The 27566-nt window shown below is 39.7% G+C and overlaps 1 protein-coding gene and 1 long non-coding RNA gene across 7 annotated transcripts in view; one reads left to right on the forward strand and one right to left on the reverse strand.

Moving 5' to 3' along the window:
- PPP1R12A (protein phosphatase 1 regulatory subunit 12A) overlaps positions 1-10016 on the forward strand; it is a 96272-nt gene extending 86256 nt beyond the window's left edge. For 3 of the 6 annotated variants that reach the window (XM_081878572.1, XM_081878573.1, XM_081878568.1), the window contains 4 exons: positions 739-786; positions 1977-2027; positions 3712-3842; positions 7874-10016. In XM_081878572.1, coding sequence (XP_081734698.1) covers positions 739-786; positions 1977-2027; positions 3712-3842; positions 7874-7889 — 246 coding nt within the window. In that variant the 3' untranslated portion in view covers positions 7890-10016. Of the gene's footprint in view, positions 1-738; positions 787-1282; positions 1314-1976; positions 2028-3711; positions 3843-7873 lie in introns of those variants that run through there. The other 3 variants (XM_081878570.1, XM_081878571.1, XM_081878569.1) reach the window with 3 other exon arrangements.
- Positions 5540-27553, reverse strand: LOC309351195. The gene is made up of 3 exons (XR_014160735.1): positions 27418-27553; positions 6276-6549; positions 5540-6184 (listed from the first exon to the last, which is right to left on the reverse strand). It is a non-coding gene; the product is annotated as an uncharacterized lncRNA (long non-coding RNA).
- Positions 27554-27566: the final 13 nt, after the last annotated feature.

Consider the following 27566-nt stretch of genomic DNA (forward strand, 5'->3'; position numbering starts at 1 on the left):
TATATGATGGCAGAAACTTCCTGAGAACAAGTTTAGAAGCAGGATGGGAAATGTTAAGTGATTATTCCAGCCACCTGATTAATGACTACTAAAACAGGCAGAGAGAGGCTTGAATGTGCACATATCCTTATAAAGACCCTTTAGTGTATTCGTTCATGTTCACTCTGACATTGGAGATCTGACCTGATTTGATTAGCTAGATGGGCCATATTCTGTGTTATAGTGTTATTTGAAATTATTAGTAAATGTAACTCTGGCCCTGTATCTGTCCTTCATTGATCTCCATTGCAAGAAATCTATATTAAATTTGTGTATAGATCACCAGTAGACATTTATTAAAGGATGGCTTGTGATGTTGAATACCATTAACTATGTTTCTGGCACCTACCTCATAGTTTTCTGTATCTTCTATTTCCCTCCAAAAAAGTATTTATGGTTTCCTGTTGAGATTATACTCAGCAAACCTATGAATCTGAGAGTGCCCATGAATTTCAGGCACTCTTTGAAGTTCACGTTACAGAAAAAAATGAATAAATATTGGGTTGGATTCAGACACAGCGGACATTAATTCCCTTAGAAATGAGTTGGTTCTGTTGTTTTCACTGTCAAATTTAGTCTGGATTCTACCCACCACTAGTAATGCAACAATATTTTTCTAAATTGCATTTTCCCCACGTCCATTTACCTCCTTTATTTTTCTTGTGAGTGACATTGCGTGTGATCACTTATCTATTTCAGAGGCAGGAAAGATTTGCTGATAGGTCTCTGCTAGAAATGGAAAAAAGGGTAAGTTTTTTCCTGGGCTTTTGGTCCTCTAGGTTTATATAATCTTATAAAATAATAATTTGAATTGGGAAGCAGTATGCAAAAAAAGAACAAACTGCAACAATTTAGTTAGGCAACTAGATTTCTGGACAGTCTGTGTGTGCACAAGGGATGCACTTTATGTATTGATATAAGAGCAATAATAATCAAATAGTTAAATTTAAAATTCTTCGCTGGATTTGGTCTGGCAACTTTTAAAAAACATACGATTGGTGGAAATGGCTTAAATCGGTTAACTCACTGTTACTTAACTGAGCACTGCTACAAGTAAACAAGTTTTTTTTTTTTTTTTAAACGAAACTTGGTTCTTATCACAGAGTTAAATGAATGACAGACTGACCAAAATGAATTATGACTGTACTAAGCTCTTGAAATTAATTGCTAAAACTGGGTAAAGTATGTTTAGGAACTCACTTAACTATGATTAAACTAAATTCAAATGGTTTGTATCTGAAAGGTGACCGACAAGAGTCAGTATCCTCGCAGCGGTATGATCTAACCAAAGTTTTACACACCTCAGCTGATGCTGCTTGTTTTGCATAACACTGTTGAATGTATACTTTGTAGCAATTTGCTTTTGTCTTTCACACTTTGAAAATGTTTGAATGTCAGATACTGGATACAGCCGCTGCTTTTTAATGAGACTCACCGCATTGTCTTAACACAAAGCAATACTTTAGCTTTAAGAACTGTTGTCCAATGAATGATAACAGAATATGCACTAGGACACACACACACGATTAGTATTACTTGGGTGTAGTACAGAATGCAAACTAACATTTGCCTGTCTGTGGAACGTAATGCTTTGTGCTTCCTTTTCCTTAAGGCAGTTGGTATCTTTTCTGCGTTTCTTGTATGCTAAACTACCACAAAATACAGTTAAAGGAGTAATACCCAACTGATGTTACAAAAACTATTGCCTGATCAACTTTATATAAAGAATGTATTTAACTGGTAGAATTTGACTGAAATTAGTTCTGTTGTCTTGATTTTAAATTCGAAGTATTTTTTTACACATCACTGGCCTCGCAAGTTTCTTGTCCTCACTGTGCTTATGGTTGTTTAATCTTCAAAATCTGAGATTGCTCTACAGAGATGATGCTTAAAATATATATCCAAATTGTGTTATTAATGCAAATGGTTTTCTGTAGGAAAGAAGAGCTCTAGAAAGGCGGATATCTGAAATGGAAGAGGAACTCAAAGTAAGCGTGCTTCAACTATTTTCATTTAGGGCAGTAGCATTGTTTATAGGTTACAGTGTGCACATTCTTATTTTTATGTATTGATTAGGAGTGCATCAAATTATAGAATAACATTCTTCTGATTTTCAATGTCTTTTTATTACATGGTCAGCCATGTAATCACAGCTCATGCGAAAGCTGTCTAATAGAATGCAGCTTTTGTAAAGGATAGAATATTGTGCCATACAGTTTTGTTTACTGTAGTAGAGGACTTTTACCTGAGATTGTCTGAGATGGTTCAGATACTATTGAGACATATGGTTCTATTAAAAAACAAAAGCCTATATTGGTTGAATATGGCTATACTTTTCCCAAGTGTGTGTGTTTAAAGTATAGGCAAAACATTTTTAAACTGAATAATGAAGTACTTTTGATTTGTGAAAATACAGGTTCCTCTGCTATCAGACAGTCTTCACATCAAGGGTAGTATTTCCTTTAGGCTACAGTCAGAGTGAAGTTAAGGTCACAAAAATTTCTAAACCTATCACTTGGTTTTTCTCTCTCTTATCCAACCTTTAATTCACAGGGACCTAATGAAGAAATAAGCTGTCTGTATGTCCATCTCTCTCTCCATCTCTCTCTCTCTCTCTCTCTCTCTCTCTCACACACACACACACACACACACACCACATATGTACATGCAAATTAGAGATGGGCATGTTTGATTCCTGAAGCACAATATGACTTTCTTCCTACACCCCATTGGAAAGACGCTGATTAGCTTAATAAAAAAGGAAGCCTCAGTATAACAAGGCAGATAGGCTCTCCTTCCCTCTCCACTCCTGGACAGGGAAGAACCAGACTGAGAAGACAGATAGTTGTCTTAGTTTCTGAGTCATTTCAGCAGCCTTGAAATGGCACCCATCAGCAATTATAACATATAGATGTCCAGATACCAATATAAGTATAATTTTAAAAAAGATTCTGTGAGCTCTCTCTTGTTTCCTGACTTTTTAAAAAAATCCTCAGTCATCTGAGGATCTTAGTACAGTGGAACCTCAGTTTTTGAATGTAATCCATTCCGGAAGACCGTTCGACTTCCAAAACGTTCGAAAACTGAGGCGCAATGAGTAGTCGGCAAAATCCATTGAGAAAATTTGAAAACACATTCGACTTCCGAGGCACATATGAAAACGGAAGCAATTACTTCCAGGTTTTTGCCGTTAGAAAACCGAAACGTTTGGCTTTTGAGACACTCGAAACAGAAGTTCCACTGTAGTCACACAGGGATTTGGGCCCAGATTGTTTAATGCTTGAAATGCTACTAGCAGCCCCTCCGGGGTGAAGTCAAATCACAGCGCTTCCTGCATTGTTTTTGCTGCACCAAAGTGACTTCTCCAGGGCTCAAGCCTGGGCACTGTATGGAGGTCCTGGGCTGCCCAGACGACAACCCCCCACTCTCAGCCCACTGATGTGGTCTAAAAGAAAGCAGAGCAACACATTTGGCACCAGCCTTTGCACAGTCACTGATTCCCTATATATAGTTAGGTAGTTTATTAGTTTCACACAGAACAATCTGCTGCTAAAGAAAGGATTATCTTTACATCTCTTTCTTTTTTCTTTTAGTTGTCTTCACCTGTGATACCTTTTCAACATGCCACAATTGCATTTCTCTCATTGGCTCCTGTTTATTTGATTCCTGCAGAATACATTTCAAGTAAAGCATGTTCAGGCTTTGAGGCATTTAAATGAGCGACTGCTGACTGAGAATAGGGCCTTGACCAGAGTGGTTACCAAGCTGTCAGGTGCCTGCAGGCATCGACATTCTGTGGACTTGTAATTTCCCCTTTTCTTTTTTCTGTAGCTGGGCAGGTGTTGACTTTCAGTGAGTGTTATGGCCTGCATCTCTCACTATTAATGCTTGTGTGTCTGAAGACTGGCTTATTGCTTGACTATAAGTGCAGCTTAAATACAGTTTCCAGTATTCCAATTTTACCCTATTACTAACAGATATATTGATGTTGTTTAGTTGCAAAGGAGTTCAGAAACTTTCGCTTCCTCTTCTGAATAGCCACAGCTTTCCATGTTGTCTGGACCAAGAACTGATTAAGCCTAACTATGGCAAGTGTTAGATAAGCCAGCTTTAGAAACTATGATTTGAAGCTGGCTTGTTTGAAACTAGCTGTAGTTTCTATTAACCACAGTTTATCAGGGGCATATGACATGGCAAACTGTAGTGAAGCAAAAAGCTTCCAAACACTTCCTCCCAGTCACACGGCGGGAGGAGAGGGTAGGGATGGAGTGCTTGAGCCTGAGGCTTATTGCGATACATTCATTTATCACGCTGTGCTGTGGTTTAGCATGGCATATGTATATGGTGAATGCATCCATGTTAGCAGATTACTTTGATGTTAATCTGCGGGCCTTACTACCTACCACAGTTCAGAGATGCGCTGTTCCTTGGATATGTATTAGAATATTGAGGAGCTGAAAAACTAAACCCTAATCTGAATAGTTGAATTGATACTTCACTGGAAGCTAAGTACTACATCTGAATATAAACTTACTGAAAAACATAAGACTCATCTGTGCTAATTGGAAACCTCTGGTACCAGCTGACTACTTAAAGTGGAAAATGTCACAGAGTTGTGTTATCTTTCCCAAATTGTCATAGTAAACTTTTTTTAAAAAAATAATATTAACATTGTTGTATACTCGGGGTCCATCAGAGTAGACCCATTGAAGTTGATGAGCATGACTAATTTAGTTCCATTAATTTTAATGGGTTTGCTCTGAGTAAAACTTAATTGAATAAAACCATCAGTACCAAGTTCTAGTGAGTGGTTGGAAAAACAATGTGTCAGATGAAATAATAATAATAGTAGTACAGAAGAAATGATCAGTTGCAATATTTTGCATTAACTGTTTGAGGCAGCTCGTAAATACAGCAGAATTAATTTTTTTATATGAGCCTAGATTTTCCTCCAAGTGATTAACATGTGCCATGCCAATGCCATAGAGGAGGCATGAGCATTTATAGCTGAAAGTTAAGTCTCATTACTGTGAAACTGAAAATTTACCTTTGCAATCAACAGTAGCTAAAAAGAAATAAAACACATGAAATTTCTACGTGTCTCAATAGGCTTGCCTAAAGAAAAATACTTTAAGCAGGTATCAAAATGACTATTGTGAATGTACCTTATTAGAGATACCTCTTGCATTCTAGAATATGATCATATACATATCAAGACCCAATCCAAACAGATCACACGTGTATAATAATTTATTTTAAATGCAGTTTTGATTTTTCAAAGAATATGTTTATTAACTCTTGGCATTTGATGCTTTGCAAAAAAAATTAATACAAAGCATTTTAATACAAAGTATTTTGAGATTATGCATGGTGTAACCTTGCTTATTTGAGCGACTTGCAAGAACTCTTTTTCCTTTGTTTATTTATTTTGCCATTTATATCCTCCTTTCAATACAAAAAAATCTCAAACTTACGGCATTTACAAATAAGAAATGAAGCACAAAGGGCTTTAAAAAGCATCCTGAAAATCATTCAACAGCCAAATTGAAAATGTATTATTAAGTGTAAACAAGAACCCATTTAAAAGCAGGTTAAGGTGGAGCCAGTTCAATTTATTTGGGGAAATTGTTCCATAGTCAGGGTACCACAGCTGAAAACATCCCCTTTCTTGTTTATTTGCAAATAGAAATGCAATAAGGACTCAGAAAGGGAGTGCAGAATTCATGTGAGGCGACAATTCCTGAGCTGGCCTTGCCCAGGCTTGGCTATTCAGGTTTTAGATGTCATAGTGATCACTGTCAATTTTGCCTGGAAGCCAATGACATTGAGAAAACTGACCTGATATGGTCTGTCCTGCCAGGCCCAAACAAATCTCTGCCCTCAGCATCCTGAGCCAGTTGAAGCTTCTAATGGTAGCCTCACATAAAGTACATTACAGTAAACCAACCTGGATGTAAGTCCTATTTAAGTCAGTGGGATTTGCTCCCGGATAAGTGAGGGTTAGGATTGCAGCCTCTGGCATCAATGTCTTGGACCATGTTTGATTTCTTCAGGAAAACAATGCTGCTGGTGAACCTGAGTACCAGTATTGCCTGCCTATAGTACCTCCATCTTGTCTGGGTTTACATTCATCCTCTTCTACTTCCTAACTGTTATAGGCAAAAGGAAGAATCCTCTAAGCCAACTTTTCTCAGGTGTTGTTGGGCTACAGCCCCTCATCGTCCCTGACCATTAGCCACACAGTGTCTTTGTAGTTTAACAACATCTCTTTTGTTCAAGATGGTGGGTCTGATTGTCAGGCTTCCAATTTCTGAGGTCACATGTAGAAAGTGCTTGGTTAAGCAAAGGCTATTTTCCATCTTTGTGTGTGTGTGTTTTTTCTGGCCAGATGCTTGTTTGTGCCCTGGACTTAACAGTTGATCTTGTGGCATCACATCAGTGCCAGTCATTCTCATCCATCCGCTCCCCACATTGTGCCCTTTCTAGTTCTGTAAAAAAATATTGGGGGAACTATGGTGCAAAAAAGAAGAAAACAGTATTTAAACTCTTGTATTCTTTCTCCATACTCAAAACCCTGGCTCTCTTTGTTCTTCACTCTTACAATTGTACCAACCTCATTAGGAATTGGACTTGATATTGAAGCTTTCCCTTACCTTCAAGAGTTTAGTAAGAGCAGAAATAGTATTGTGCCATTCCAAGTGCTTCTTGTCCCATTTTAAATCCAACATACCAGTATTTTTCAAAGTAACAGGAAGATGTTGAGCCTATTTTTTCTGGTTTCTAAGGGGAAATTTAAAAGACAAGTTTTTCAGCTCCCGAGTGGATTGGCAGTAAAATGTTCTATAAGGATGACTTTTTTAAAACTTAGATGATAATTTATCTGCTGACTAGATGCATATTGAAACTTCATAAACTTATAGCAGGTGTGGTAAGAGCATTATCAAACCACTTGGAACAAAGCAGTGACTATATAATGGGATTAGAAATAAAAGGCATGATGAGGTTTAGCAGATTGTCAGTTAAGTGAGCATTTAATACCTATTTATTTCAGTAACATTGCCAGGTTTGCACAAATGCCACATATAGGCATATCTTATAACTTACTTGTCTTATCTTTAAAAAAACAAAAACAAAACACACAATTTTGTGTCTATGCTGGATTTTGCAATAGTGGACATGTCAGTTTCTAAGATATGCTCAGAGCTGTCTGGAAGTGAAGTCCTGTGGTATAACTGTCACTTCTCTCGACACCCTCTCACCCTTACTCCCAAATGTTTGGAGATAAGGGTGTAGTTGTGAAGAATGCTCTCTACGCATTCTCTCAATCACTTTTCTTTGTTACAACTCTGAAACCTGAGGCAGGACATCCAAAATGGGTTCCAGTGCCCAGGTCTGGTGAATCTTGCTTCAGTTAATGTATACCCAGGGCTGTGTGAACTGTACCCCACCAAAAGCTAATTACAACTTAATTAAATATATGCATGCTTATTTTACCTAGAGGAGCACCTATGAAAAACCCTTTTCTTCCACTACCCCATGTGAGTGACTTGACTAAATATGGTTTAGTTTGTTTTAAATTTCATTTCTCAGTGATTATAAAATAGTAAGTTGCTGCTGCGGATGGACCTTGAGTTCTAAACAGATAGCCACATATTCAATTCACCAGCCTGCTTAGCAATATTTTAATATCAGTTGGTTTATAAATGGTATTAAATAAGCAAACCATTTGGCGTTTGCAGGAAAGGAGAACTATTTGTCTTTGAAGAGACTTTGTATTTAGTATATTGTTATTTGTCAAGTGTTGCACACTTTACTCTCTGTTTTTCTCTGATAGATGCTACCAGACCTGAAGGCCGATAACCAGAGGCTAAAAGATGAAAATGGGGCCTTGATCAGAGTTATCAGCAAGCTTTCCAAATAAAATTGTTTACTCCAGCTGCAAATCATGGGATTGCACATAATTAGTATCTCCAGTGGACCATAGCATGGAAGTCACTGGAAGTCTGGGAAGATTTCTTGGAGACTGTCATTTTCAGATATTCTGCCAAATGCCCTCTTACCTGGGTGTGTGTGTTTTTTTAACCAAGATCATTGTTTCATGTGTTAAAGCAGCTGCTGAGAAGACATAATGACTGAGAAATCTTGTTTACAGCTACTGCATATAAGGAAAGTGTTCAAGGCCAGATAAGCCTCAGATATTTAACCAGTAAGCCTTAGTTGTACATAAACACATGCATCAAAAAAAGCTTTCTGCTACCACAGACAGTTACTTTTATTTTGTTGTGTCACGGTTCCTGGTTGTTTTTTTCCTATCCTGCAGTTTTTCTCTCTTACATCTTAAGTTTGGATTTGTGTGTGTTTCCTTCTAATTATTCATATACCAGATTTTTTTGTTGTACAGTATTTTCACAGCTTTACATTTACACACCCCTTTAAAAATGCAACATGTAGCTAACTAAGCCTGTATTGTCCAGCCAGCCACCCCAAAACAGAGAGGTTTTGTGGAACCTTTGCTTTCACTGTTGTGCAATATGCATTATTTCCTATAAAAGATGCTTTAAAAGTCAGTTGCAAGTAGATTGGTTATTTTAAAACTCCTGTCTCCTGCCTTTATTGGTCACTTTTTAAAAGAAAAGAAAAAGGTTTGTAGTGCAAGTTGTTAGATCCTGTAACCATCACATTCATTTTAGCAGGTACTAAGTGATGCTGTATATATTAATGTATATTGTTTGGAGTTTTCAGACCACCACTTGACATGCTTGAATATATTTCCCTATTGCAATTGTGTGTTAAAACAAAATAGGCTGCTCCACAGTAGTGTTTAACGAAGTCCATTTGGTTTAAATTTATAAATTCTACTTTGTATGGAGTCAGTCTTTACAAAAAAATTGAAACTAAAAACAGTATTTTATCCCCTTCCATTTTTTATTTGAGTGATCACCCATAATAAAACTTAAGTATAACTTCTTCACTACATTTCACATATCTGTGTTTGAGTGCTGTCTGAAACTGTTGTGCTAGCCAAAGTAATCTTTAAGTCATTTGAAAGCCCTAACCTATTCATTTACGTGCACTGCTAATGCCATGTGAAGAGGCATCTAAGTTGATACCACCACGTTCAGACCATTTTATACATTTCAGTGGCCTTTTAAAAAGTACTCCAGTGAAGATAGCTTTTGTTAGAAAACAAACAGCTTTTATATTTTCACTAAAACCTACTAAATATAACCATCTTCTGGCCTACAGACTATTGCCTAAAAACCACTGAACAGCTCAGCCATTAAAATAAATTGTATATTGTAAAGCTTGTAGTAGCTATTGTATTATTGATTATATTGTATACTATATTAAATGTGAATTTGTACCCCTTCATTTTAAAAGGTCATTGTGTTCTACTTCCTACTTCTTGGGGATGGGACTCACTTCATTTTGGGGTGGGCAAAAGAGAACAACTGTTGGGGCAAGGAGGACGTGAGTCCCCTTCATAGGGTTGGGTGATTTGGGGAGGGGGGAGGGAGGTTTTTTGAAGATGTAAGGTTTTGCTCTTACTACCAAGCTCAGGATTCTTGATTTTAAAGGTACAAGGATAGTTCTGGGATATCTTGTTACAGTAGGTCTGTATGAGTCATAAGTTTGAAGGTGGACATATTTCATGGTCTTAAGCTAATACAAACCAAGCAGAGAAAATATCCATCTGAATGGCTGCAACACACTGCATAGTGTTGTTGAATTGTTAGGCATACTGTGGATTATATTTGGTCAAGTTTTGGATGCCTGTGAATGATTAAATGTGTATCTAATATTTTAGTGTTTTATATATAGGTTATTTATTCTTTAAAAACTGAATGGCTACTGTGTTACGTTGATTTTATTGGTAGTATTGAGCAGACCTTGCATCTGCATGAAACTACTTGCAAAACCCACTATTTTGCAAAAAAAATGTATTTTGACATATACAAATAAAATGAATAAAACTATTTTAAATGTGTGGATTTTACTGAGAAGACATTTTAAACGTGAATTTGGTATTTCAATTCTTTGTGGGCATTTTTTTATTGCTTCACTGGGATGCAAAGTACTTTTCAGAGATTGTAATCAAATTGTGTTTGCACAGCTGTAAATGCAACAGTAAAAATGCCATATTTATGCAATCTGTAACAAAATTGAAAAATGTTTATATATTTTACATAAACCTGTCTGCATGGAGAAACTACATGGAAACCAGTTTTTTTATGTGTTGTGCCATGGTAAGAATGCATGATCTTAGAATGTTGCTTAACTCACTAGAATATTTTGTAGCTGAACATACCAGAGGCTTGATATAAATTCCTTTAGCTACACTAGCAACTGCTCCTCCATCCCAGCACATGTTTTAATGTTAAGTTCAGATTTTCATTTAGATCCCTGCTGGAAATAAGCTTGTGGTGTTTGGATACTGGACTATGAAAGAAGTGTTGAATCATCAGAGAACTGTCACTTGTTTGTTTGAGGACGCTAATTGTGGAACATGCAGTCAGTTTATCCCATGATGGAGGGCATTTACTGTTCTGGAGTTCAAGCAGTAATGAACATAGCTGAGATGTTAACTACATGGATTTGGCTTCACATTAAAATAATGGCAAGATCTAAACAGGACTTGAGGCAAAATGGGTTGAAGGAAGCATTGTGTTTCATAATCTGTCTTAACCTATGGGAAACCTAGTAATTGAATGTTACCCCTGTCCTTGTTTTATGCCCCTGCAAAACTTCCTGAGTTAACGTCACTCTTCAATACCATATAAGATTCCTTTCTTCCTGTTTGTTTCCTCATTTTTCTTGGCTTTTAAATGTTAGTTTTCCTATTTTCTTATATAATTTTAGAATAACTGAATATTTTATTTTTCCTGCTTGTACAACCTGGGGAAAAGAAGCCCCCCTTTGTGGGTTTCTGGTGTGTGGGTGTGGGGGGGGGTGTGCATGCGCGCACGCACGTGTGCTCAAGTCACAAAGGACATGGAAAAGCAAGAAGGACAGAAGATAGGTAGGTAGGTCTCCTTTCTCTGAGGGGAAAGGACCAGGAGGAGTTGAAAGAAATAAGATAAAAGGCTAATATTATTTGTTGTTATCAATAAACAGAGAAAAAGAGAAAGGTAAGCGAGGAAAGCAGTTATCGGAATAAGTGAATGTAAAAGGATGAGGAAGGAGGGATGGATAAAACTGGTAAGGTTTTTTTGCTGGGGGTCAGTGTGGGGAAGTAAGGTACAAGTTGAATGTGAAATTTCAGGAGATACTTTGACAGGCATTTAGAGTTTGGAATGGAAAACCCCTTTAAGCAAATTCTGCCTGTACTTCACTTGAAAGTTAAGGTGCGGAACTCCTTGCTGCAGGAAAAGGGCTATGACAAGTCAGCAATTTCGAAAAATGGATTTATCAGTAGTAAGCAATGTCAACCAGCTGATGCTAGTTTGTGACTGGCTGTGCCCCTGCATCACCATTTTGTGACCGCTGTGCCTCTAGTTTTCAGCCCTCTCAAGTGGGCCTTGCAGGGTACAACCCTTGGTGTACACCAAATGCAGTAGGGGTTACTTCTGAGTAGACTTCCCACTATTGGGAGTTCTAATCTGAGACAGCTATTGTGAATATTGAAACAGCGCAGTCTTGATTCTGGATTAGTTAATCCAGTATGCTTTTATTTATACTTATACCCACCATTAACATGCAACACCCACCCACCAACTCTGGAAGCAGTGTAAAGAGTTGTAAACTTCTCCTTACATAAGTACTGTGTGCTCCCATGTGTAATATGTATCTGATATTCTCAAAGAAAACCTTTTTTTGTGGGGGATGGTACCTTTTTAGGGTTGCCATATGTCCTCTCTTTTTCCAGGACACATCATCTTTTTTATAGGTACCGTATGTAAAATTAGAGTCATCATAGTGATCCATAGTTAAAAGTAGAAGTCGGCAAATGTGTCCTCTTTTTTGCTCTTCAAAATAGGGCAACTCACTTGATAGCCACAGAACTGCTTATAGTTAACGGATTTGTGTTGGTTATGCTGAAGGGATTTTATCAGAATGAATAAAGTGCCCTTTTCCTGTTTTGATGACTTCTAGGTTTGGAATTTGGGCATAAAAGTTTCTACTCTCTCCTGGAGCATATTTTAAACTACATCTGAATGTTTATTGGCCCTTTCACATTTAAAAAGGAAGCAACATTCTAATCTCTTAGACTGAAAAAGTGTTTGATACGCCTCTTGTAGAACATGCTTCTGTGGGAATGGGAGATAACAAGTGACCAGCCCAGTAACCAATTCCTATGCGGATTTACTTTAGAGTGAGTTGCATTCACTTTGCTCTTGTCTGTGGTCCCATTGTCCATATCCTGCTGCTGCTTCACCCTTGTGTCACCCACTTCAAAGAATTGTAGAATTATAGAGTCGGAAGGGACCCATACATTGGCTTTCCCCAATCCACAATTTATTCCAGTTGCAGAATGTGGGTAATGGAGCAAAAACTGACATTTTCAGAATAAAACAGAGCATATAATCTAGTTTCACTTTGTATGTTAAGAGGACTGAAAATCTCATGGTGGAGAATCTTACCTGCATTTTCCAAAGAAATTAAACCAGCTGGATTGCACCTGTGCATTATGCACAGCAATGCATTCCAGAGCAGAGTAACTGCTCATTTTCTAAGCAAATTGAACCATAATTCCCCACACAGGGAAGAGATGTTAGTGTTTATTATTATTATTATTATTATTATTATTATTATTATTATTATACCAACTAAAGTGATTCCAGTATTCCTGTGGAGCGGAAGTGGACAAGAAGTCTCGCACACACTGCTGTGCGATGTGGGAATGTTATGCTGGGCAGTATGCCTGCTGATAAATGAGATGCTCAGAACATAAGGTCATAAACTTTTCTGTGGAGGGAAGCTCTTGCCTTATGTAGAGAAAAACAGTTAATAGGCATGAATGTTCCATGATTTAAAACCAGTCTAGCAACCCTTGAGTGATATCAAATAAACAAATAGTGCTTCTAAAAGCACCACACTAGAGCTCCAGAAAGAAGGAAAGACCGTTCTTATTATCACGTTCTTAAGTGAAACTTTACATTTTGTCGTTTTTAAAATTATTAACTGTAAGAAAAACTTGGTCTTTAAATAACTAACTTTTCTCTTAAATACCATTGCTTATTGTACAGTAGTGAGCAAGAGTCATTTTGCGACTTTTTTTCCTTTAACCTTTTCTGTGAAGAGGGGTGCATATGTGTAGGTTATCAGTCTTGAGAAGCTGAGGGGGAAATAGAGCATTAGGGTAATACCATAGGCAACATTTATGAATGTATAGTGTCAGGCACACAATTTTAAAGGAATCCAAGTTTTGTCAATGAATGGGAGGGGGGAGGGCTGCTGCTACAATCACTGAACCAGCTGATCCCAATTATGACATCCCTGCATTTTAAGCTAGTGCTGATCAGATAAAAAAAATGTATATCACTCTTACTACCTTTGTGTGGTCACCTGTTGGATGGGTTGAAAGTTAGAACAGTTTGGCTTTGCAGCCCTCGTAAATTGGTGCTCATCTCCCAAAAAGACTTGGGGGTTATAATAGTTAAGAACTACTATCCATTGTATATTATATTGCTGCATAAAATGCTCATCAACAAGGCTAATGTGAAGTTCATTTTGCCTTGGGAGGATAAGCTCATTTGTACTTAAAATGTGATGCATGGAAATACGTTGAAACCAGAACACAAACTTCATTGCATGATTTATTTATTTTTAATCCACAGTGCCTTTGCTTTTTATGGTTTTCAAAGGCAGCTATGCTGGTCCATAAGCAGGAGGGAATTCAACAGTCCATTTTGGTGTTAAGACCATCTAATATAAATAGTATATATCCAATCAAATGTGGTGTCTTGAAATCAGATATGTTGCATTTAGTAACCCGGATGCTGCAGAAAACTGTCCCACTTCTTTTAAATCTTCAGTTGTACTGTACTCTTAGTATATTAATAGTGAAGAGGGACCAATTAAGAGCACAAGGAATCTCCAAACCATTAACCAAGAGGCCATTTAAACTCCCCCGGCACTACAACTGGTGACACTCTGGGAAGTGAGTGGTGAAGAAATACTTCTCACTTATGCCATAGTCTGTTGGTGATGACAAATGATGGTCTTTCTATTGGACTACAGCCACTATGGACTGAGTAGCCACATGGCATAGAATTTTAATTCCATCTTCTTCCAAAAAATGTGAAACTTACACGGAAATTGAATTTTAATAAATGGTCCTAGTTGGGCAAAACCAGTATGTGATTAATGTTTTATTGGATTAGTCTTGGTTTTAGGCTTAAACTGGAGCAGGAGCTTGTAGTTTTGCATACCTGACTTTAAAATGTGTAGAATCATAGACCAAATGATCCAGCCCCCTGCAATGTAGGAATATGCAGTTTCCCCATACAGCGATCAAACTTGCAACCTTGACATTATCAGCACTATGCTCTAACCAACTGAGCTACAGAGAACACACAACTTTCTAAAATATATTGTAGATGTGATGTCCTGCCTAGTCACATAGTATGGAGTACCTTTTCTGTTCCAGCTTGCCAGTTACATTTTTTTTAAAAAAAAACCAACACTTTTCTAAGTCAGCACTGCTGTGGTCACTGCAGGAATGTTGTGTGGTTTTGAAAATGAGCTGTTTCCTATTAAATCTCTCTGGATTAATACGTTATGTATGCTGTGAAGGAGTCTGAGAAACCTGACATTATGTTTGTCTCCTGCTCCTGTCTGTTTTTAACAGTGGATGAAATCTTAACTGCTGCTGGTAGGGTTTGGTTTGTTTGTTTTTAAGTGAAAGTGCTTATTTGGCTTCAAATTGTAGCAGGGCTGAAATAGTCATGTTACAGCAAGGCATTCTCGCTAGGACTCGTATTAATTCCTGTAAGATTTGGGAAGTAATTTTAAATTCAGACAGCAGGTGGCACCCATGAGCCTTTCCAAGTCATAGTTTCACAGCAAGGGCCTTTTCTAAGCAAAACTTTACACTGTATTTGCATATCTAATAACAAAATAGTTTATCTCAATAACAGCTTTTAATTAATATAGGTCTCCAGGTTGAATGTATTGAAATTAATGGATCATTAACAGGTTACTGAGCTTTCAAAGTAGTTGCAATGAAATATAATATACCCCCTAGCAAACATAAGATGCAGAATCAATATAGTGCCACTATCCCACTCCTTGATGATCCTCTTCTGAAAATATTTTTATAAAGTCTCACTGGAAAGTTACTTGATATATGCTGCAATATTTCAGCCTAAGTTTATATGCCTGCTGCCATACATATGATGAAGCAGGCTTAGAAATGTCATAACATTTTTTGCTGTTAAAAGAATAATACTGTTGTTTCATATCCTTATGTTCACATGTCTCTGAGACCCATTTCAACTACCAGGGTTTATTTCAGCACAATCCTGCATCAACATTAAGCTGTTTTGGAGACTGCACTACACAGGGAGTGCAGAGGCATGGACTTGCTTCATAAACGATAGATACATTAGCAGCAGTTACTCTCTTCATCATTGCAGAGACCTGTAATATTAGAATATTGGTCTCTCAAGCCGTTCCTTTACCAAAAAGACAGCTGGTTTTTTTTTTAATGTGCCATGTTGCTTTTGAGATTTCCCATAATGGACCATGGGTTGGGCTTGTTGTTTAGTTGTTTAGTCGTGTCCGACTCTTCGTGACCCCATGGACCAGAGCACGCCAGGCACTCCTGTCTTCCACTGCCTACCACAGTTTGGTCAGACTCATGTTTGTAGCTTCAAGGACACCGTCCAACCATCTCATCCTCCGTCGTCCCCTTCTCCTTGTGCCCTCAATCTTTCCCAACATCAGGGTCTTTTCCAGGGAGTCTTCTCTTCTCATGAGGTGGCCAAAGCTTCAGGATCTGTCCTTCCAGTGAGCACTCAGGGCTGATTTCCTGAAGAATGGATACGTTTGATCTTCTTGCAGTCCATGGGACTCTCAAGAGTCTCCTCCAGCACCATAATTCAAAAGCATCAATTCTTCAGCGATCAGCCTTCTTTATGGTCCAGCTCTCACTTCCATACATCACAACTGGGAAAACCATGGTTTTAACTATACGGACCTTTGTTGGCAAGGTGATGTCTCTGCTTTTTAAGATGCTGTCTAGGTTTGTCATTGCTTTCCTCCCAAGAAGCATGCGTCTATTAATTTCGTGGCTGCTGTCACCATCTGCAGTGATCATGGAGCCCAAGAAAGTAAAATCTCTCACTGCCTCCATTTCTTCTCCTTCTATTTGCCAGGAGGTGATGGGACCAGTGGCCATGATCTTCGTTTTTTTGATGTTGAGCTTCAGACCATATTTTGCGCTCTCCTCTTTCACCCTCATTAAAAGGTTCTTTAATTCCTCCTCACTTTCTGCCATCAAGGTTGTGCCATCTGCATATCTGAGGTTGTTGATATTTCTTCCGGCAATCTTAATTCCAGCTTGGGATTCATCCAGCCCAGCCTTTCGCATGATGAATTCTGCATATGTTAAATAAGCAGGGAGACAATATACAGCCTTGCCGTACTCCTTTCCCAATTTTGAACCAATCAGTTGTTCTATATCCAGTTCTAACTGTAGCTTCTTGTCCCACATAGAGATTTCTCAGGAGACAGATGAGGTGATCAGGCACTCCCATTTCTTTAAGAACTTGCCATAGTTTGCTGTGGTCGACACAGTCAAAGGCTTTTGCATAGTCAATGAAGCAGAAGTAGATGTCTTTCTGGAACTCTCTAGCTTTCTCCATAATCCAGCGCATGTTTGCAATTTGGTCTCTGGTTCTTCTGCCCCTTCGAAATCCAGCTTGCACTTCTGGGAGTTCTCGGTCCACATACTGCTTAAGACTGCCTTGTAGAATTTTAAGCATAACCTTGCTAGCGTGTGAAATGAGTGCAATTGTGCAGTAGTTGGAGCATTCTTTGGCACTGCCCTTCTTTGGGATTGGGATGTAGACTGATCTTCTCCAATCCTCTGGCCACTGCTGAGTTTTCCAAACTTGCTGGCAGATTGAGTGCATGGGTTGGGCTAGCTGATGAGAAAAGCAAGCAGAGAGAGACAGGTGCACAAAGGTAGGAGAAAAATAGTAGCACCTTGAGATATTTGGACAGTAAGCAGTCTATAAATGCAAATAGTAAAAAAAAAAAAAAAAAGAATAAGCTTTGTAGCAGTTCAGTCTACCTTGGGTAACCTGACCTACATATTAAACTTTTCTCAAGCTCTAAATTGTTGTCAGGTTGTTGTGCAGCGTATTGATTTTTATGCTTTTTACTGGTGTTTGAAACAGGTTGCCTGCTGACTGAGCTGTTCATGTGTTGTGTTGTTTTCTCCATCTGATAAAGCTAGCCACCTCAGAGGAGCCCCTGAAGGAAAAGAGATGTACCTACTTACCCCTATGCAATGCAGCTGGTATGATCCAGCTTTCTAGAGGATATGGTTATAATGGAAGAGTTCTGGTTACAACGGCAGTGTTGTGGTTTTACTTCCATGCCGAGTCATTGAAAGAATTGTGAGTGCTTGTGCCAGCCATTGGGGGTAACCAGGATACTTCCCTTCTATCAGAGTGGTGATCATATTGCTTCCATTGCTTTAATGTAAATAAGTAGTACACCAGTCACTGTGACTGAGTATCTTCACTTACTATCCTTTCTCTTTCCTTCTTTCTTTTGACAACATTGCTCACATTCCAGGTCCCCTAATGGAGCCACTACTTCATTGTACGCTCCGTTACTAAAACCAATGTCCTTTTAATTTCAAAGGCTCCAAACTATATAAACATGAAGGGGCTGTCTTTAGTTTTATTTCATCCAGTGCTTTTTTTCTTAAAAAAATGTTTAGGGGTACGGTACTCTCATTTTCCTACTCATATTGGAAGACTGCCCCTCAATGAGGCAAAACTTAGATTCACAAAACGTTTAGGGGTATGCGTAACCCTGCGTCCCCCCAGAAAAAAAGCACTGATTTCATCCAAAGGCATTTGTAGGAGCGAAGAAGACTTTGCCACTGCTTAAAAGATGTAGATGCTTCTGCCAAAGTGGGAAAAGAGGAAGTTGCCTACAAAGTTGGTCCATCGAGGTCAGTATTGTTTACACCAAGTAATAATGACTCTCCAAGGCTTCAGCTGGGTCTTTCCCAACCCTGAAGATGCCAGGAATTGAACCTGGGAGTTTTGCATGCAAAGCAGAGGTCAGTTGCATCCTTTGAAGAAACATTCCCAAACTTAATTGGAAAAAAATCCTTGGCAATGCAATAATTAGCCAAGTCATAAAGCAGAATCCAAGACTGTATTAAAGAATGGCACTGTAATTTTGGAGTGTCTATTCAGCTCTAAAAGAAGTGTGCGTGTTCTGCAGTATAGTGTGCTTCTGTAATGCAATTACCTGGCCACACCAAGGCACAGTTTTCAGGAGGGGAAACATAGGTAGAGGTGTACTAGGTGGGACTGCAGCCATGCAATCACTTTAATGTTTCACATGCAGTATTTTTAATCTATAAGCTCCAGCTACACAAGTATTGCACTTCCCACTTTGCTACAAATGATTAGTTCATTGTGTGGGCTACAGTCAACAAAACCTAGTTCCCTGTCTGATTAGAATTGCTATGAGGGCCTTTTCAAAAATAAAAAAGCTGAAAGAAAAGACTATGCAGCAAGTAATCACCTTCCAAGCCTGGAGAATCGTTCTATGAGACTGATGCATGGAATATAATAGGGTATTTCTGAAGCTTTTTGCACAGACCATCAAGTTGCTAAAATTATGTTTTTAGAAGTTTAACCAAAACTGGTTTCATTGTTTAGCCAGTTCTTGCTTAGGGGTGGTAGGTATTATTCTAGTGAGCATTACAATGTCTGAATGATAGTTGATTAAGCTTTAACTGATAGCCAAGATCAAATGAACTGTTAGGAGCATAATACAAAACGGTCTTCTTCCAAGATCAAGATGAATACAGAACAGTGAAGTATGAAAACATTCAGAGCGGTTAATTGGGAGGGATGGGGGTGGGAAGAGAAGGAAGGCTAGGTTTCTAGTAACTAGTAAAAACATGATTAAGATTGAAACAGACAATAAGACAGTAACTGCTAGATTGGATATTAATATCTTGGGTATGTTCCCCTCTGAAGCTGTAAGGTGGCAACAGCTGGAATGCTGTGTTTAAAATTGAGCCAATTAAACAAGTTAGAACACAGATAAATAATGTCTCGCATGTCTGGTAGAGATGAAAATGAATTCCTCTTCAAGGCACTATTTCTTAACAAGAACATTAAATTATACAGCTGTTCAATTCCGATGGAATTGTTGAAATAGAATTGGGCATTCAGCAATATGGACAAGCAACCCGATAAAAGGAAATTAAAGTGCTTGTCTTCCAATAACTCAAAACAAAACTATTATTTGTGCCAGATTAGAAATATGTATCTCTGAGGAAGAGAGAAATGATCCCTTATATAAGGGACCTATGGATAAGTAGCAATTCCCCATTCCAAGGAGAACCCCCCTAAAGAAGTATGTGCAACTACCGTATTTTTCGTCCTATAGGGCACACCGGCCCATAGGACGCACCTCGTTTTTTTGGGGGGGGGAATGAATAAAAAATATATATCCCCCCCTCAGCCGCGGCTGCCGCCCCAAGCCTTGCGCACACCCGCCTGAAGCACGGGGCGCCCTCCGGAGGGCGCCCCGTGCTTCGGGCTGCAGACTGCCACCCCAAGCCTCGCGCGCCCGGCAGGACCTCCCGCCGGGCGCGCGAGGCTTGCGGACACCCGCCTGAAGGTGTACTAGGTGGGACTGCAGCCATGCAATCACTTTAATGTTTCCCATGCAGTATTTTTAATCTATAAGCTCCAGCTACACAAGTACTGCACTTCCCACTTTGCTACAAATGATTAGTTCATTGTGTGGGCTAGAGTCAACAAAACCTAGTTCCCTGTCTGATTAGAATTGCTATTTTATTTCAAAAATAAAAAAGCTGAAAGAAAAGACTATGCAGCAAGTAATCACCTTCCAAGCCTCCAGAGGGCTCCCCGTGCTTTGGGCTGCAGGCTGCCACCCCAAGCCTTGCACGCACGGCGGGACCTCTCACCGGGGGCGCGAGGCTTGCGGACACCCGCCTGAAGCATGGGGCGCTTCTCCCCGTGCTTCGGCCTGCCGCCCCAAGCCTTGTAAGCCCGCGGGAACTCCCACCGGGCTTGCAAGGCTTGCGGATAGCTTCCTGAAGCCTGGAGAGCGAGAGGGGTCGGTGCGCACCGATGCCTCTCGCTCTCCAGGCTTCAGCGAAAGCCTGCATTCGCCCCATAGGACGCACACACATTTCCCATTTCATTTTTGGAGGGGAAAATGTGCATCCTATGGGGCGAAAAATACGCTTTCTAGATCAGGAGTAGTCAACCTTTTTATATCTACCGCCCACTAATGCATCTTTCTTGATGGTAAAATTTCCTTACCGCCCACCAGTGCTCGATAGAAGGAGGATTCAGCTTGTGATGTAGAACCCCCCTACCGCCCACCTAGGATCCTGAAACGCCCACTAGTGGGCGGTAGGGAACAGGTTGACAACCTCTGATCTAGATTGTCTGGTAGATAATGCTGGGGAGGGGTCAGAAGTGAATGTTGGCACCAATGACAAGCAAAAATGTAGTCGAGAGGTCCTGGAAGCAAAATTTAGATTGCTAGATAGAATGTTGAAAGCCCCCCAGAATCTTCTTTTTTTTTAATGGTAAATAAGGCACTGGGAGTGCACAGGCACAGGATAGCAACTCAGAGAGATCAAAGCGTGGCTGGCTAAAGACACTCAAAGAGAGACACAGTGCATAAACGTCTATATGCTAATGTTAGAAGCCTACGAGCCAAGGGGGAGAAACTGGAGTGCTTTGTCTTGGAGGACAGAATTGATATAGTGACCGTAACAGAAATCTAGTGGAATGGAGAGGACCAGTGGATATAAACTATAGGAAAGAAAGGGAAACATAGTAAACCCGCAACTTAGGCTGCTTTTACTTACATGGTTTCAGCTTTGCATGGGTGGGTGGGATGAATAAATAAATAATCGGAGAGCGGGAAGAAACCCACCCAGTGGCTTTTCCACATTTACCAGGCATTGAGCAGGTAATGCAAGGGCTCCGGAAGCACCCCAGAGTCTTTGTGCCACCTTCCCAAAGCATGGTGGCACTTTCCTTACCAGCCTCTAGGAAGTAAGCAAGAGGGCTCTGGAAGCATCCCAGAGGCCTGTAAGGAAGGCACCACCTCACTGACCAGGGTCACAGGGGAGCACCTCCCCATGACGTTTCCAGACCCTGATAAGCAGCTCTCCACTTTGGGGGTCTTTGCCTTTATGATTGTCTCTAGGCACTTCAGTCGTCCGCAAGGGATTCCCCACATGGTGAGGAGATGTTGCCAGCCTTCATGTCATGTTTGCAGACATCTTTGTAATGCAGAGTTGGTCTGCCAATGGGCCTGGTGCCTGACACCAGCTCCCAGCAGAGCATATCCTCCTGCCACCTTCCATTCTGTGGACATGACCAAGCCAGCGTAGACGTCACTGAGGCAGGAATGCAAACATGCTGGGAATGTGGGCTTGTGAGAGCACATCTTTCTTTGAGAGACTGCCTGCCATATGTTGCCCACAATCTTCCTGATGCAGCACATGTGCAAGGCGTTGAGACATACAGCTCAGGGTATATACTCAAGTCCCAACAAACCTCTGTCTCAAAACAAGATCTTTACTTGCTTAAATAGTACAGAGCAATTTTAAACAGTGAGCTTATCAGCACACTTGCTTTGTCCTAGGTATGTGTGAATATGTCGATTTCAGTTTCTCTGGTTTAGACATTTTCCCCACCCTTAAGTTCAGTTTTCCACATTTGCACATCAGTTTGCAAATTTATGTAAAAATGTCTTCACGAAGTATCTTCAGCATTTTAGTGCAAATGTCTCCTTGTATTTTCGCACAGCATTTCCCCCTAACATAATGCATTTTGTATGCTATTTTCACCAATATATTTACACATAGTACCCTAGTATATGCATTCTTGAACACATTATTTGGCTATAGAACTGCACTGCAAATTCACAAGTAATGGTTTTTGTATGCTAAATTGCAAGTTATCCTATATTTCCTTTTCCAAAAGTGGCCTATACTGAGATTATGGTAATCTTAGCAGCACAATGCAAACTTTGCTGTCCTTCTGCCAGCAGGTGATGATTTTCCTGTTCCAACAAGCTTTTGGGAACTGTCTGTTTCTAAGGAAAGGGCTGGTGTTTTTATTGTAATGATCTGTATGTTTATACACAGAGAGAAAAACATTGTTTTAATTCTATTACATTCAATTGGCTTTTGATTATGGGTCGTTCCCCCCCCCCCATGTTTTTAATTGTTCCCATTTTATCTGTAAGCAGTCTTGAGTCCCTATCAAGGAAGAAGGTAAGATATAAAGAAATACAACAACAACAACAACAACAATGGTTGCTTTGAATACTTTAATTTGCTTCTGCAGGCAAGGGGAGGGACATAGTGTTATGAACAGCAATATCCTGATCACTCTACATCCTATTCTGCTACATGCACTTACACTATGTTTGTGATACAGTATTTCAGCAAGATTGCATTACCCTTTCAAGCTATTTGCCCACAATTGCTTATTTAGAACTAAGTCCACTTTGTTCAGTGTGGCTTCCTTGCAGGTAAGCATGCAAATAGTTGCAGCCACAGTCTCTTTCTAAACTGTGGAAAGACAAATTACTTTCCCAGGAGGAGTTATAAATTAGGGGCTTTCCATGCTGCTAGGTCAGCACTGAACTACACATATGGGAAGCAGAATCTGAACTAATGAGGTAGAACATTGCAGAGTTTGTGCCATGTGCCCTGTATGAACAGTGCCACCTGCATTAATCCTACAAATCCTACAGTCTGCTGTACTAAATAATATAAATTGGTGTATCTCAACTTAGATGCAGCAACCCTTCAAGCTTGGAAAGAGGCACTGTCCATATTCCATATATATTTATTACGCCCTAACTATATTATGAAACATTACTTCCGAACATATGCCTTCGGGACTACGAAAGCAGATTGAAGACATGGTTTTTTCCTTCTTCCTGCACAAAGAATCCCTCTTTATAGTTAACCTGTCATCTGTGAAGTGCCCATAAGTAATGGCAACACAAGTGTTCCTAGCATTTTTTAAAACAAAACAAAACAAAAACCTACTTCTGCTTAAATGTTTAGAGAGAAAAATAACTAAGAAGGGCTGGCAGGAAAAAATCCAGTGTTATTATGTTCCAAGATGTGGGTGAAGAAAATGTGCAAACTGAAACTTACATTTATTTAGGACTTTATCCCCGAAAGCTCTCAGTAAGTGCTACCGCTATTAAGATGCAAACATCTCATGTCAGCATTTTTGCACTAGGCACTTAAACCAACCTCACCACAGCATAACTTGAGTTAATCAATAACAGACTATAGGGGTCACTGAGCATTTTTGGAATTTAAAAAATAACTTTTTAAGGGTTGGGAAATACCTACTTACAACAACATATGGAGCTATTAGTTCAAAAACAGTAGAAGATCACTGTTCCAGTTTACTGATAAGAAAGTGAGTGTGCACAGGATTGCCCTCTTAAACACATCTTACTTTTTGAAATATTTTTTCTGTGACTATTGCTTTCTTTTAGTTCAAGAGAGAGGAAAGAACCACTAGATTTTAGATTAAGATATGTGATTTTAGATTAAGATATGTGATTTTTAAAATGTCATAAAAATCAGTTACATAGCCTTAAAAAATGTTTTAGGCTGCAATCCTATAACAAGTTACCTCAGAGTAAGTTCTACTGAAGACAATGAGACTTATTTCTGAGTAGACATGCATAGGATTATTAAAGTGAAATCTGACCTACATTAAAAAACCTATACTTAACCATCTTAAAACTGAATAAATGAACCTCTTTCAAATGCTTGAGTTAAAGGTTGGCATGGCTCTATCTATGATAAAATATTGACAGAAGTAAAGCAATTAAAATTACACATTGACATATCATAGGTGATATTGTAGTAAACTCTGAATATTTATTACTAATCAGCCAAACAGTCCAGTCATTTGAGCACATCTTTTAGTCTTACTAAACTCACTTTGACTGGGTTATGCCCTAACTTTTCAACTTGTTATCAAACAATTTTTTGTCCCGGTGTCTATTTTTAGAAAGTTCTGGACATTTAATTATTACAAAGAGCCAAACAAAAATTGCCCTGTTTCACAATTGTCTGTTTGTCTTGCTTCTAAGCATGTAGTTCTATAGTGTAAAAAGTATGTGGATTATATGTCCAAAGTTTTTGGATTATACTTAGGTTGTATAAAAACTCTATTCAGTGGCAAGCAAATTACCTGCTACAGCAACCAATTAGCATACATGATTTGCTTAGGAAATGTAAGATTTATACAACAGATTTCCCCCCTTACTAATTTAAATCAGTCCACCCTAATCTCAGCAGTGGAACTATGTAACTAGCCAGTCCATAATTTTATTGATTGATTTATTGATTGATTTAGAAAATTTATCAGCCACTTGATCACAACAAAATTATTCAAGTGGTGTACAAATAAAATTACAAATTAAGCATAACTAAAACCCACCAACCATTTCAAATCAAATATACATAAAACCATCATTAAAAAACCAAAGACAAAATTAATAAAACTTTAAAAAGTGTCATACAACTAACATAATGTCTAGATAGGCTTGCTGAAACAAAACACTTTCAGCAAACTTCTAAAACGTATAGTGAGGGTCTTTGTAGTGTCAATTGGCAGGGTGTCCTAGTGCACAGCTGGTGCCACATTAAAGGGTCACATTGAAAGCACATATTATTGTTCCAATACTATTACTATCTTAAACACAACTCACTAAAAGAAACCTTCTGAAAAATAATGCTCACTTTACAGCCAGGAAAACCCGTTAATCATGAATCTGTGTTGAATAATGACACTAGTGTATGGTTACTTATATTTCCAATGGAGGGGGCCTATGTAAATAAAAGCTCTAGGGAGCCTGAGAAAACCCCATGAGGGGGAGTCACATTCTTTCTTTTCAGCTAGCCTGATGGTACATTTTCACATTAATAACTTTAGATTATCCTAACATGATACCCTATGGTTATGTTACAGTACATTTGTCCCTTCTATTAAAATGATGCAAGGCTCCTTCATCACCTGGATTACTACTTCATGTAGCAGCTACAATGAGGCAGCTGTCTAGAATTAATTTCAACAGGGAGTGCTGATGCACACACGCAAAGGAATGTGCACACAGGTAAATTCCTTCAGCTGAAATGTATAAGAAACCTGAATCTCTCTGTGGCATCGGAGCTCTTGCACCTGGAATAGGCCACTATCAATGACTACATTTTTTTATGAACGCATCATGCTAATTATGTTACTTGCACATAAATGAGAATTGTCACTTAGCTCTGTCAGCTTATTTTACAATAACATTTGTATTGTTGATTAATCATCTGCCTATTAACCAACAAACTGCTTTAATCTCTTCAAGTTTCCACACAATTCCTTAACATAAACATGTTTGTAATAGTAGAGAAAGTGTAGGAGAGCACACAACTTATTCAGCAAAAGCTACTGTTCACTAAGTATGCACAAGCTCAAACCAAATAATATTTGCTCACTGATGAATCTACTACAGCTTTACTTTCTGATATTCAGATGCTGCTTCTCAGTGCTGAGGAAGTCAATTCTGCAGAGTCCATTACTTTTATATCCCATCCATGGGCATAGCCAAGGGGGGGCACCTCCCCCCCCCCAGATCAAGTAAAACAATAGAAATACTTAACTAGCTGACCAATCACCTCGGTTCTGCCCCATCCCAAAGTCCTGGTTACACCCATGATCCCATCTTTCCTCCAATGAGCTCAAGATGGGGCACATGGTTCTCCTTGCCCCTTTCATTCTCGCAACCCCTGTGCAGTAGGTTAGGCTGAGAGATGCAACTGGCCCCAAATCACCCAACAAGCTCCGTGGCTGAGTAAGGATTTAAACCTGGATTTCCCAGTCCTAGTTCAGAACAGTAATTGCCACACCACAAAATTCTACCACCTGGCTCTACTCAATCTATCTCTATTATCAATTCAGATGTAGAAGTGGGGCATGCTGTGTCGAGTCTGCCTGTTAAGTCATGCTCTCATCCAGGATATACCCTTCCTTCCAAAAGTCAGCCAGCGTTTTGTGGCTGTTCATTATTCACTGGGTTCTTACCCAATGCCACACCCAGAGTCGTTGTTCCTGAAACTTTTTTTGTGCTTCTGCAAAAGTACAGAAATTCTCCTAAGCCTGCTGTTACCTCCCTTTTGTGCATGGCTGGCAGCATTTTGGCTACATAAGGCGCCACAGTGAAATCATTGCTATTAGTGCACATAAAGGATATGCAAAACTCTGACATCCCACCCCTAATATAAGTACTTGTGTCAAATACTGATTGGGAGTCAGGTACCACAGAGTTGGAAGGGACCGTGAGGTCCAAAATCCCTTAGTCCAAATCCCTGCAATGCAGTAATATTTTGCCCAATGTGGGGCTCAAACCCATGGCCCTGAGATTCAGAGTCTCATGCTCCACTGAGCTATCCCAACTGTAACTGATTGTAAGTCAGGTAGCATTTAACTTGTGTGTTTAATACAGCCGTAGTCCCGGCAAACTTCTGCCAATTTTAATGCATTATTTGTTACATAGGTATTAAACGGCCAGGCTTTTTGAATGTGTCATCTGTCACATTGCTGCTGCTTAGCTTAATAAAAGTTAGAATTGGAGCAGTAGGATGAGGCAGACCCTGCCAGTTCCTTAGAAGACACAGTGCACCTGCATAACATTTCAACCTGGCAGCCACAGTGGTGCATCAACCGCTCTGCTGGCGAGAGCCATGTTTTTGCAAGCCTGATGTATATTCCCACTGGAATGGCCTTTTTGTCTGTGCTTTCTTCGGGAGAAAGGAATTAGGTTCTCCTACAGGGGATCAGGTATTGGCGAGCTTCCTGTCACCTGGGCGAGGGAGGCAACGCCGGCGCGGTGAGCAGGAGCTGGTGGCGCGATCAGGTTACAGCGGAGAACTCGGATGAGCTCCTTCACACAGGCACCAAGGGCGAGGGAGGATCCTCCACGCCCCTTCACCCATTGTCAGGGCCACCTCGGCAGTTTCCGCTCGCGCTTCGGCTCCTTTCGGCCGGCCACCCTCCGCCCTGTGGGAGAAAGTCGGGGAGCGTCGGCAGCGCCGCCGCCGAGCCTTCCGGGACTTACTCGAGAGTTCAGTGCGCCAACCGCACCACTCACCTGGGAGAAGCGGCGATCTCCGGCTCCGCCGCCGCCTCCTTCCTGGAAAGCAGCATCAACCACCTGATTGAACTCCTCGCGGGTCAGTATAGAAACTCTGCTCGGTGTTGAAGCCAAAGCAGGCGGACGAGCCGTGCAGACTGAGCGGT

This window comes from Podarcis erhardii, assembly GCF_964252035.2.
Source record: "Podarcis erhardii genome assembly, chromosome: 10".
In the NCBI taxonomy this organism is placed as follows: domain Eukaryota; kingdom Metazoa; phylum Chordata; class Lepidosauria; order Squamata; family Lacertidae; genus Podarcis; species Podarcis erhardii.